This window comes from Chaetodon auriga, chromosome 18 (assembly GCF_051107435.1).
Source record: "Chaetodon auriga isolate fChaAug3 chromosome 18, fChaAug3.hap1, whole genome shotgun sequence".
NCBI classification, from domain to species: domain Eukaryota; kingdom Metazoa; phylum Chordata; class Actinopteri; order Chaetodontiformes; family Chaetodontidae; genus Chaetodon; species Chaetodon auriga.
The window spans coordinates 14,257,235-14,269,436 of NC_135091.1; the positions used below are offsets into that span (position 1 = coordinate 14,257,235).

General features: G+C 42.0%; 1 protein-coding gene across 4 annotated transcripts in view; it reads left to right on the forward strand.

Moving 5' to 3' along the window:
* LOC143335976 (MAM domain-containing glycosylphosphatidylinositol anchor protein 2) overlaps window positions 1–12,202 on the forward strand; it is a 159,215-nt gene that overhangs the window by 102,354 nt on the left and 44,659 nt on the right. For 2 of the 4 annotated variants that reach the window (XM_076755712.1, XM_076755713.1), the window contains exon 9: window positions 4,521–4,841. In XM_076755712.1, coding sequence (XP_076611827.1) covers window positions 4,521–4,841 — 321 coding nt within the window. The remainder of the gene's footprint in view (window positions 1–4,520; window positions 4,842–12,202) is intronic. The other 2 variants (XM_076755714.1, XM_076755715.1) reach the window with 1 other exon arrangement.

Consider the following 12,202-nt stretch of genomic DNA (forward strand, 5'->3'; position numbering starts at 1 on the left):
CAAAGTGCACAGACACACACACACACACACACACACACACACACACACACACACACACACGCGTGGATGCAGTATTTTCAGTCAGCAACAACAATGAGAAGCATCCCATTGAGGAACTGAGGCAGGATCACAGCATGGTGTCACCCGTGGGCGAGAACCGAAAACACTCAGCTATACACACATGCACAAGCAGAGACATAAAACCACGTAAGCACACACTATACAAGCATACGCACACAGCGGGCATGCCCTGCAGGCATCACTGGCATTTGGATGGCTTTGGCACAATGAGAGTACAGTGAAGACCAGTAGCGGGCTCTCTGCCACGCTGAGCAGCTCAGTGGTCAGTCTCACACACAGAGGCAGGGTGTTCGCTTGGAAAGAGAGAGCAGGAGGAGGAATGAGATGGAGAGTAAGCAAGAGAGAGTGATGAGCTAGTGTCTGTGTGCATGTATGTCTGTTTGCATTTCCATGATGGTGCGGACAAAGACAAGGGCAGCTGATAGTCAGTATTTGTGGTGCCAAACCCAATAAGCAGACATCTGTAATTGCCTGCTTAATCTGCGCTGTGGAGAGGCCAGGTGTAATGATGGTAACTCAGTGAATACACCTCGCTAATGAATGCTTGCTGCTCTCCTCCTATACCGCTGCTGTCAATTCATCATTTCACTGTTTGGAGGAAGGAAGGAAACATCCGGAAAAGTGGAGAAAATATGATGTGGAAAGGAATATGTCTGCTCTTGACACCTGGTTGCCTCAATTGAGACATTGTGTGAATACCAATCAGCAAATCATGAGTATGAAATGAGTATCCACTGTTATTGTCTCTGCAGAGATCTCTTTTGCTGCTCCTTTGGTGCCAAACAGCATTGCTAAGACTTATCTGTGACAGAACAGTCTTCATTATCTCATGTGAATGACACTGACATGTTTATGCAGTATTTCCAGTACATTAAAGGTTGTAGATGTTGAACTTGCTGATTTGCAGCTTTTCGCGTGGGTTGCAATGGTTGAAAAGGTGCGTTAGGAATTTCCATCTGTCACAATAAAATGATTAAGTAGTGCAGTATTTCAGTAGAATTGGTTTAAAGCTGCCATAATCAATGACTATGTTTGTGAAAGGGTTTCCCTTATAATGGCGAAATCACAAGTAATTATCACCCAACTACAGTTCCTCTCAGCTCTGTGTAGCATTTTAGCGTCTTTCAGCTCATGGTTTTGGTTTTAGGGCCCACAACTTTACTGTAATAGTTCACTCCCAGCATTGTTTATGGAAACAGCAGGCAGCTATGTTAATGAAAATGTTTGGATAAACCCACCCACGCTGCACCTGCCCATCACTAAATGGCAGACGGGCAAAGATGGAAACAAGCTGGTGACCTTCAGGAATTGGTGAATACCTAAATAGAGCTAAAAGGAGAATGAATATTGTGCTGATAGCCAGAAACACAATGCCAAATGAATGCTGATGTTGCTCTGTATCTGCTGGATGTGTAAATAGGCCAATAACAAGTTTGGCATATGAACTTGTGAGGTGTTGGTTGGTGTTATGTTCACACTGTGTTTCTTCTGCCCCCGAGTAGGCTTATCACAGATTTTAGGTTCATTGGAAAGCTCTAGGAAATGTTTCCTTAAATAAAGTTCAATGACGAGGATTCTGTGACACTGCCCGATTCATGTCTTTTTCCAATTTGTAGATCTTACTGGAAATTCTTGTTCTCAGTGCATACCCTGGAGTCATCAATGAGATACGTTTGTTTCATTTTTAAGTGAGAATTGGGTTGAGCCAAACCTTAGAATCAGTTGAGTTATTCCTTGTTTCTACCAGTTTGACGACAACTGCAGCTTGCATCTAGTTTTACATATCCTACTTGACTCACTTAAAGGACAAAAGAAATAGCCACAGAATTGAGATGGCCGTGGGATTGTTACCTCTCACCCAGACAAAAATGGGGTCAAAAGAAATACAGCTGGACTGCTTCGTTTTCTGGAGATTTCAAGTGATTTCATCACCATGAAACTTGAATGTGGCTTGACTTCATTCCAGCTGCAGCATTGTTTGGGCAGAATGACAGTGATTCGAAAATCATCAGGGAAGCATGACATGGTTTCATCATTGCTGGGAAGATTTTCACTTCTCAACTTGCTGGCTGTAAACTATTTTTGGGAGCAGTGCTACAAAATAGTCTTGGAGTCTGCTGATAGTTTGGACTCACACAAAATACATGAACACACAAATACACACGCAGCACTCTAGGAGCCGGTGCAATTTGCCAGGTTTACTAATTAAACAAATTTACTTGGCCAGCATGCTTGATGAGGAACCAGAGTGCCTGATCCAACCTGCTAGTTTTCCTGCTTTCCAAACATAGACCACATACACACACACAGACACACTCAAGGAAACCTGCAAATGTGTCCAGCAATTTGGCACTTTGCACTTGTTTTATTATTCATTGTTCACTTTCAGCCTGGCTTTAAAATGTCCATTAAACAAAGGCAAAATATTTATTGGGTCATATTTCGTAACATGGCCAGCAATAACGCTATATCACCTTTGGGAGGGTTCTGTTGTAAATGCTCTGAATTATATGACGCTGTGCTGAGATTGAGTAGCTGCATGAGGAGGAGTGCAGACATGTAAAAAGCTGTGGAGACTGATGATAATGAAGCAAGTGATGGTGCTAAGACTTATGAATGTTGTAGAGATGGGTGGTGAAAGTCATCCTGAAGAATAGTATTGTGATAAGGAAGTAATGGCAGTGATGAAGAAAATGGTACAATGATGATGATAATGCTGTGATGCTGATGATTGTAATGGCAGTGCTGGCAATGGTGATGGTATCTGTAGAAGGGTAATGCAATATAGTTGCGTTAGCAGATGTAGATGGAGTTTGTTTCTAGTACGATTATCAGTTGGATTCTGTTGCATTGTTATTCAGTGACTTTTCCACTGGAAGAACATTTGCAGGAACCCAAGAACTATTTCAGGAACCTTACCTCCATTTCAACTGGAGTGACAAAACAGTCCCTGCTCTTTGGGGAGGACTTTTTGATGGCCTGGGGGCCTTACAGCAACATAAAGCAACATCTGCTACAACATCTGTACAGCTTCATTTGCACAATAAGAGAGGGTGCCACTAGTATGAGTATAAGGATGAGGGTCAGATGTATGATTTATGGGTATTAAAAACAAATTTAGATTGCCAAGTTTCCAACTAGTCTCAAAGAGCAAGGTGAAGAAAGAGTGTGTGCAAACAAGATAGATAGGGATGGAACAACCATCAAGTTAACACGGCGAATGCATCAAGGAATTTCAGATGAATATGTAGCTCCAGCCAGGACAGACAGTTAGCTTAGCTTAGCATACGGACTGGAAGCAAGGGGAGGCAGCAAGACTGACTTTGTCCAAAGAGAAGAAAAAAGAATTAACATGTTATTTGTCATTAGACTAGTCTAATCTTCACAGTTCTTCAGATGCAGTGCAAAAGCAAATAGGGATTCGCAAAGCGGAGTTTTAGTTCCTGGTGTATTTCTGGAGTTTAGTTCCTGTGGCTCCTTAGTACTTGGAAACTCAAAAGAAGCTATTGTTGCTAATTGACCTCCTTTACACCTTGCATTAAAATGTGTTTTGGGTGATCGGGTTGTAATCAGATACTGGTTGACCACACAAAAGTACAGGTGTAAATGCACCCAAGACACATTGAGGACGGATCCAATCATCCAAACCACCTCCGTAGGTGGCTGGGCACATATTCTGACGAACACGAGTATAAATGGAATTGCATTTTCAGTCCACATAAAACAACTATGTGGGTGTAAATAACACCAATAACTGGATAACACTGGTTGCATTCTTCTGTGAATAAAATCAGAAGTTTGATGGAACATACGTAGGTCTGACACCGTAAAAGTCGCCATCACTATCCCTGAAATCAAAGCAGCTGCATAAAACAGCATTCTCATCTGCTTTTGTCTTCGGCATTCCAGTTGTTCAAGATGGCTTCTTCCCCTGCTTCAAATAGCAGTCAGAAGTCCATACAATAGCTTAGCCATCTGATCTCAATCAGATCTCACTGGAGACATATTAATACCAAATGTAAATGTGATCCAGTTCAAACTAGAACCATCTGGATACAAGGCACATTTTAATGCAAGGTGTAAAGGGGTCATTTTCTTTGACTGTTAAGGTCACGCAGTGCATTTGCTTGTCAGCTCTTCATTGCATTGTTTGTTGTTTGCCATTGCTTGATTGCATTTAACTTCCTCACTGCTGCCTTCCATGATGGTTTTACTTAAAGTACATGCTCAGATTGTCTGGTCCCAGCTGTTAGCCATTGCTGCTGCTAATATCCGCATGGCCCTTCCATATAAGCTGTGTGTGTGGTTGAGACTCAGCTTCATTGCCATTGCAACTTGGATGTTCATTCGCTTCCCCCCATACTTTTCACGCCACTTTTCCCCTCGAGTCGACCATTTCCTCTTACCCCGCCTGCTGACTTTCTAGAGCCCCATATCAGTCCCTCCTCTGTTTTTCTCTTTCTTAGTTCCCCCCAACCTGACAGTCCCTCGGGGCAAGTCCCCCCTGGTGGCCCGCGAGGGTGACACAGTGGAGCTGGAGTGCCTTGTTTCAGGGAAACCCAAGCCCATCATCCTGTGGTCGCGGGCTGACAAGGAGGCACCGATGCCGGATGGCAGCATGCAGATGGAGAGCTACGACGGTGTGCTGCGTATTGTTAATGTGTCCAGGGAGATGACGGGCTCGTACCGCTGCCAGACCAGCCAGTATAATGGCTTCAACGTAAAGCCTCGGGAGGCCGTGGTGGAGCTGATCGTACAATGTGAGTAGACACATGTCTATGTATCTGTCCATGTTTGTATATATATACATGTTGCAGTGTTGTGGTAGAATTAGCACTGACATAGTATCTATGTATGGTGCATAATTGTCTCTGTGATGTACTTTCTATGTATGCAGGGTAATTAATCTTTATGTGTTCTAGTCCAGTGTGACTAAAATTGAACATTCTCCCATTTCTTTCCTCCCACGCCCATCCAATTTCCTTTTGAAGGCTGTAAAATTAGTCCAATCCCCTGGTACCCTCAGCCAGGTCTAAGAGGAGACCGCTCCGACTCCACCTCTTACACTGAGGGGTGGACTTTATCTGCTCAGTGTGAACTGAGCAGAACTAATATTAACAGAGGCACAAAGCTCGAGATACTGATGTCCGCACTTATTAAGCTCTGTCTGTGCATTTCTGTGTGTGAGTGTGTGAGTGTGTCTGTGTGTGAGTGCGTGTGTGTGTGTGTGTGTGTGTGTGTGTGTCAGAGAAGACCCAAAGACGGCGTGCCATATCCCCAGGCCTAAGACCCCCTGTCACTGCAGCTCATTGAGGAACCCCTTCCACTCCTTAAGATGTGACATTCAAAGATGGCTCAACGGCTAATTAGCGAGCGGCTAATTTATTCCCACTAGTATTCATTTTGTATTCATTTATGGAGATTTGAATGGAATATTTCGAATGAACGACAGGGATTCAAAGCGTTGTCGCTCATTCAATGGCTGGGGATGCTTCTCTCCGGCGAGAAAAGACCGGAAGATGGATAGGAAGGAAATGAAAGCGATCCATGTAGGATGCTACCATTCTCTGGCATGTGATTATAGGATATAAAAAAACTGAATCTCATAGCCACAGTCCCATTGTTTTCCTGCTGGCCTACTTAGTTAATCCATACATTCTTCCATCTCAATTTACCAAATCCAGAAAGAACCTGTGCAGCAGTGTGTCACTCTTAAACTACTCTGACATGAATGGCAGTCACACTCTGTGCTGATTGCCTCCACACTGGACCTGCTAAACATAAGACTGCAGAAAAATATCCAACAAGTTTTGAAGTGCGAACATTAAATCAGAATTGTGGCCACAGCTCAACCAGGGTTTTGATTCAAGCTGAACTTCACTCACCAACTACCAATATTTTGATTGATGAGGAACAACAGCAGCCCCCATTCTGTTCTAGCCAACAAGGATTAGCGCATAATTCTGCCCTCATTTTTTCAAGAGTTTTAAAAGTTTTATTGTGCTCTTTGCTATGGCATTCACGTTTCGGCTTAGCTGTTACCCACTGTGCTGTGTTAAGAGAATTAATGAAGTTTTGATGTGCTTTGAAGAAGACTGTGTTCAATTTTTGGCTGAATTGATTATGATTATGCAGTGATGACAGCCCCGTATCAAAGGTTAGTGGCTTTGCTACGCACCAATGCGGAGACTAAAAAGTAAACAAAGGATTTAGACTCTAAGATGCCCTTCATTAATTAGCAACACTCGGTGGATCAGCTGCCTCTTGCAAAGAGGTTGTGGTGTGTTAGAAATGAATTGTCTCTGTTATATTCGAGTATCTACCACATGTACAGTAGTCCACATGAAATATTAACGCTTATGTACTGTACATACTGCCCCAGCCTCAGCTGCATAAAAAGAGTAGAGGAATGGATGATGATGCTCTGCCCTCTGCTCCCTCTCAGCAGAGAGCAGTTTGCTGCCACAAGCAGCAATAGGTCACGGTGATCTTGCCTACCATTTGGAAAGCAGCAGGGGCACATGCTGTATTCTGTGCTCCGTTTTTCTCAGGGCAGCACAATTAGAGTAGGAAAAAAGCAAATAAGCACAAACTGTCCCGAAGCTTTTTCAACAGCGACAATTACGCAGCAATTATGAAAATACCCCCCCACCCCCCACCCCCCCGCACTTGCAGACACATCATGCGCTGCAGCTTCATCTACAAATCTTGACAAGTTTAAAAAAAAAAAAAAGACGACGGTTAAACAGGGTCTGCCTTAACTACAAAACTTTTTTGGATTTAGTTGAGAGTTCTCATAGAAGATTAAGAGCATAACATGTCCTCAAGCCTTTTTGAGTCTTTTTCATGTAATGAAAACCTTGGATATTTCATAGAGTACATAAAACTATCCAAGAAGTATATGTAATTTAGAATGTGTCATTACTGCGTGATGTTAGGCATGAAACACAAATATACAGAGTGGATTGTTTATTTTTGTCACCGTGAAGACATCATGATAAAAGACATACAGTGTTACTACAGTCCTGCCTCAGCACCATCAGGCCTGCTGGAAATAATAAGCTGCCATTCTAGCCGATGTGTCAGTGTCCACCGGGCATGTTGTCTCATAAGTTTCTCACTTATGGCTCTTTTCTCTGCTTTGCTGTCTTTAGGTGCTGGATCTGTTTATAAGACAGCAGCTCACGTCTATGACGCATGAAATCCTTTTGAGTGCACATGAGATGCTTGGATTTATTTACTGTTAACATCGGTGTTTAATATTTAATTACTCTGGTTTTATCTTTTCACAATGAGTTATTTATCTACATGCGTTTGCAGCACATACATACATTTCTGCTGCACAAAGAGTTCTTTTATGTCCTCCACACTATCCGGTTGCAATAGCTGTTTGTGTGGTGACATTTTTCAAGAGCTCCAATGCCTTATTGTATGATGATGCAGAATATTAAATTATTAACATTATTTCCATTGTTCACAAACAATCACCACATGATTTTGAATCTGATATATCAACATAAAACACTTCTTGTCACCCAGCCATGTAATATAATGTATGTTTGATTGTTAAAAAACTATAGAACTAATAGAACTCCTGATAGCATATTGTAATGTATGCATAACAAAACACATTAAATAAAACAGTCTGACTATGACTATTATAACAATAACATGACCAGCTGATCCCGGCACTGTGTGGGCAGACAGCTGATCTCATTAGCATCAATGTAAATAGAAGTGGATGTTTGTCAGACTGCTGTAGAAGAAAGTGTGTCATTTTCTCTCTCTGTCAGTCCTTCGTGTGGTAAGTTACATTCAAAACTGGTTTGAAGATGTGGGTCACAAGCAGCAGATGTTAATCTACAAAAGTTTTGTTTCATTTTTAGGTTTATGTGTAAGGGACAAGTACAGAAAAACAGTGGCAGTTGCACATGTATATAGCCAAAGCTAATTTCCAACACCAGTCACTTGATGGGCATTGATAGTTAAAATAATCATTAATTAATCAATACAAATAACAGAGGTGGAACACTTCCATGTTCCTGAAATGCATACGGTCAAGAAAAGAGCTGTTTTTTTTGTCTTTGTATGTGACTTTTCCTCCAAATTCTGTGACGAAGGAGAACGTTCCACATTTCAGGGGAATGTGGACATGAAATACAGATAAGACAAGATGCTGTGCTGTAGCACTGAAACACAGCCACAAAGCATCTGTTACCACGTCGATCACAGGCGAGTTGCAAACGTTAGTGACTCTGGGGTAAGAGAAGACATATAGAGGCGGAGGGAAGTCAAGATGTCTCCTACAAAGTCAGAAAAAAATATCAGATTTGATCAGGAGTAATCGTAGCGATGAGAAGAGAGAAAAGATGGTGAAAATAAGAATAAAAACAGGTGAAAGAAAAACTGTTCTGATCAGAAACAGCCCGGTTGTCTGGTATAACTGATGATCACGCAGGAGGAGAGGCAGAAAAAGGACCTTCAGGCTATAAATTCAGGTGGCCTTAACTATCCGCTGAATGTACAATGAATACTAAAATTCCAAAGCCCAGGGTTTTATAATCATTATATATTCATTATTTATATTCATACTTGTCCGGTTAAATCCAGAATCATACAGTAAAACCTGAAAACAATCCTTTACCTGTATAGTCAAGATGCAAACGTATAACTATGACCCTGTCAGAGTGGAGGTCAACATCACAGGCGCTTTTGGTCAAAACTGGTCCAGGAACGGTCTCCCTCTATCACACACTGCTGCCCTCCCCTCACCCACTCTGTCTCAGTGCCAGTGGACAGCGGTCACTTACAGCAAGTGATTGTTGTTAGTGACACTCAGATGGAGAAGACATGCCTCAGCAGGACACTGAGACTTGATGGCCTCAGGTGAAAGACACATGCCATTAAATCTATTCCTTCTCCGGCAACAAAAGATGACACGCGTAGCACAAGACACCTACTGAGGCACGTCAGTTCACTCCTGATAATTCTCTTCCTTTCAACGCAAGTATTCTGAATGAATACAATTATTTCTCATTATGTGGAGTCATTTTAATAAAGCCCATCTCATGCGCTACCGTTCTTGATGTCATACAGCACTTTCATCTGTTCACCATCTTCAAAGCAGAACTCATAATGAAGAGAGTTATTAGGGCTTTGGTGTTGATAAATCAATCATTCTGCCATGTTTTCACTTCAGAGCCAGTTCTTCTCCTCATCAGACTGTTGTTACTTATTAATAGTTAGCATCAAAGACCAAGTTTAAAGAGCACAAACAATCCGTACTCGAGTTGTTAGTGCTTAGAAACAATTTGAGTGTACTGGGGAATGTGTCCACCGTGTGTACACATCAATGCACACTGTTGACTGCGTTGCGTTTGCCAAATACACGGACCTTTGCTCGTCTTTCTGAGCTTGAGAATTGACTTTATTAACACAATCCAACGCTGCTTTTGTTGTTTGCTCAGTGCGACTGTCGGTATGCCCCCTCCCCTCTTTCTCTTGGCCTGTCTCATGGTGTGTAAGCACAAGCCAATCCCTCTGAGATGCTTTTCTCGCCTGCATTTCCAGGTCCCAGCGTGAGCCACCCGCCTTTGGTGGTGAGCCATGTGCAAAGCCGCGTTTAGTAACTTGATCAAGGGACCGAGGTACAGTCCTCTGAAGCAAAGAGCATTAGAAGCGTGAAGGAACGACTCTGGCAAGTCAACAGCTTTGATATGTAAAAACCTGCATCTGCTGGCTGGCAGAGGCAACGCCAGGAGGAGAGGTAGAGGGAATGGAAGACGTATGCCTTTAGAGTCGTTGCTCTAATAGAATTGCAAACGCCAAATCCCAAGCTGTGACACCCTAATGTTCTTAGTCAAACTGACTTGGCATGATCCAGGGGCTAGAGAGAGGGAGAGAAGAAACGCAGAGAAATAGATGGAAGAAGGAGGTATAGAGTGGTCTCCTGTCCTAGATACTACTGTCTGTCAGAGTGAGAGTTATCAAGCTCTACTTCAGCCCAGATGCACAGGAATCTTTTATCCAGGCTTCCCTTCTGTTCCTCCTCACATCATCCATGACACCTGCCTGATGCAAGCATGCGATTGTCCCCCTGAGCGAGCAACTCGCTATCTTACATACATCAAAAAGACACCAGGATAAAGAGCTGCCGTCTGGGCCGAAGTAATGGGCAGAATTACACAATTATTGTTTTTAATTAATTTTCCTTTCTGCGTCAAGAAGGCCTGCAATGCTGGCCCCTGAGGCCCACTCTAATGTGAATCATATTAGAGCGATTCACATTAGCCTAACGCCAGCAAATTAATCTTTTGCATTACAGCAGGGCTCACACACCGCATTTGGGGATGAAATTTTAATAACCTCTTTTTATGGAACAATATTGAATTGATCAGCCGTATCAAATCCACACCAGAAAAGGTCAGGGAATATGTAGGTTGTAAACAGAAGCCTGCACAGAGCTTAGACAGAATAATTCATAACTTGGTCAATGACTGAGTGAAACCCATTAGCGGATCACCAGGCCGTTCCTTGCAATGAAGACTCTCCATTGATTATCATTAAGTTTATATTTAAGTTCATAAATTAGCCCTAAGTTTTAATAACAATATGGTAATGCGGACGGTGTTTAAGATCTTTGTTTGATTGCAGCGGCTGTAGCGTGAGGGGAAAGAGGGCGTGTTGATGCAGAGCAGCGTTTCCCTACATTATTCAACACAGGGACTCATTAGAAGTCAGCTGAATCAGGGTTATCATTTCATATTCTGTATATATCTGTTTGAATTCCTAATGAATGTTATTTCCTCTATCAAGACTTGATAGCGAAGCATGTTGTGCTACAAAGGTTATTCTCCCACAGCAGGCCTTTTGCTTCCATCCTAAGACAAAGCCTTTGTTTCTTTTATACTCCCACGTGCAGCTGCTGATGTCTGTTGTGTGAAAAACGTGACATATTTCTGAATGGAGCTCTGGCATGTCACATGTTCATCCGCATGTGTCAACAGACGTTAAATAAATGGATGTGTCAACAAGGAGCGCCGATGTGACAGCAGCCGTCCTGCAGCGGTGGAAAGTAACTAAGTGCATTTGCTCTGGTACTTTTGAGGTGTCTGTATTGTCAGTACACAGCACACCGTAAAATATGAAATTGAATCTTAACCTTTTTGACATGAAAATTGACATTGCAAAAAGCAGCTGAGGCCACTTTTTATATTCTCAAAGTCTATGAGTTATTAGCCATTCCAGCAGAGAGTGATTTTCCTCTAATCTTCTCAGATGATTTTATTTAAATAAGTGTATGAGGCCCACAGAGGTTAAATGATCTGATATTTCACATCAAAGCAAAGATTTAATCCAAAGTTCAAAAACTGAATAGATATTTGTGTATCAGATTTTTTTTTTCTTTTCCCTCTGCCTCCCCACACACACGTCCATTAATATTTTGACCCATTGGAGGCAGTGCAATCCCTTCATTATGTTGTATTAGAGACAAGCCCTTATTTCTCATTTCCTCTGTTCCCCAGTTAATGCAAACTCAAGTCAGACTCTTCTTCCACAGCACTAATTTCATCAGTTCATGAGTCATATCAGGCTCTCCACTTTGTCTTTTTCTCTGAACTATGTTAGGTTACTTGGAATTAAAGTCAACACTTCCTCCAGAATACTCACATTGAAAGTCTTAAAGCCTTCCTTTAAAAGGCTTTGAATGTGAAAAAAACGTGTTGAGAAAAAAAGTGTTGGGTTTTGTTGACGGAGTTAATGCTACAGATATTTACATTAAACTACATTTACCATGTGAGCTCTTGTAAGAGGCAACAGTTAATTTCCCAACCTGCCACAAACCTTTATTTGTTCTTACAGGCCACTATTTGAATACCAGCTTTTATATGAGAATTTTTGGTAATGAAATATCAATATTCTGTGCTGCACTGAGTACTTCAAGTATATTTTACTGATAATAGTTCTGTAGCTGTATTTAAGTAGGATTTTGAATCCTTACTTTTAGTATTGTTATATTGTTGTATCGCTATTTTTACTTAAGCAAGAGGTCAGAGGCTCTTCTGCCTCCACCACCGTCCAGTGAACCATGAGGGAAACTTTCTGCTGCTATAGGTGCAAA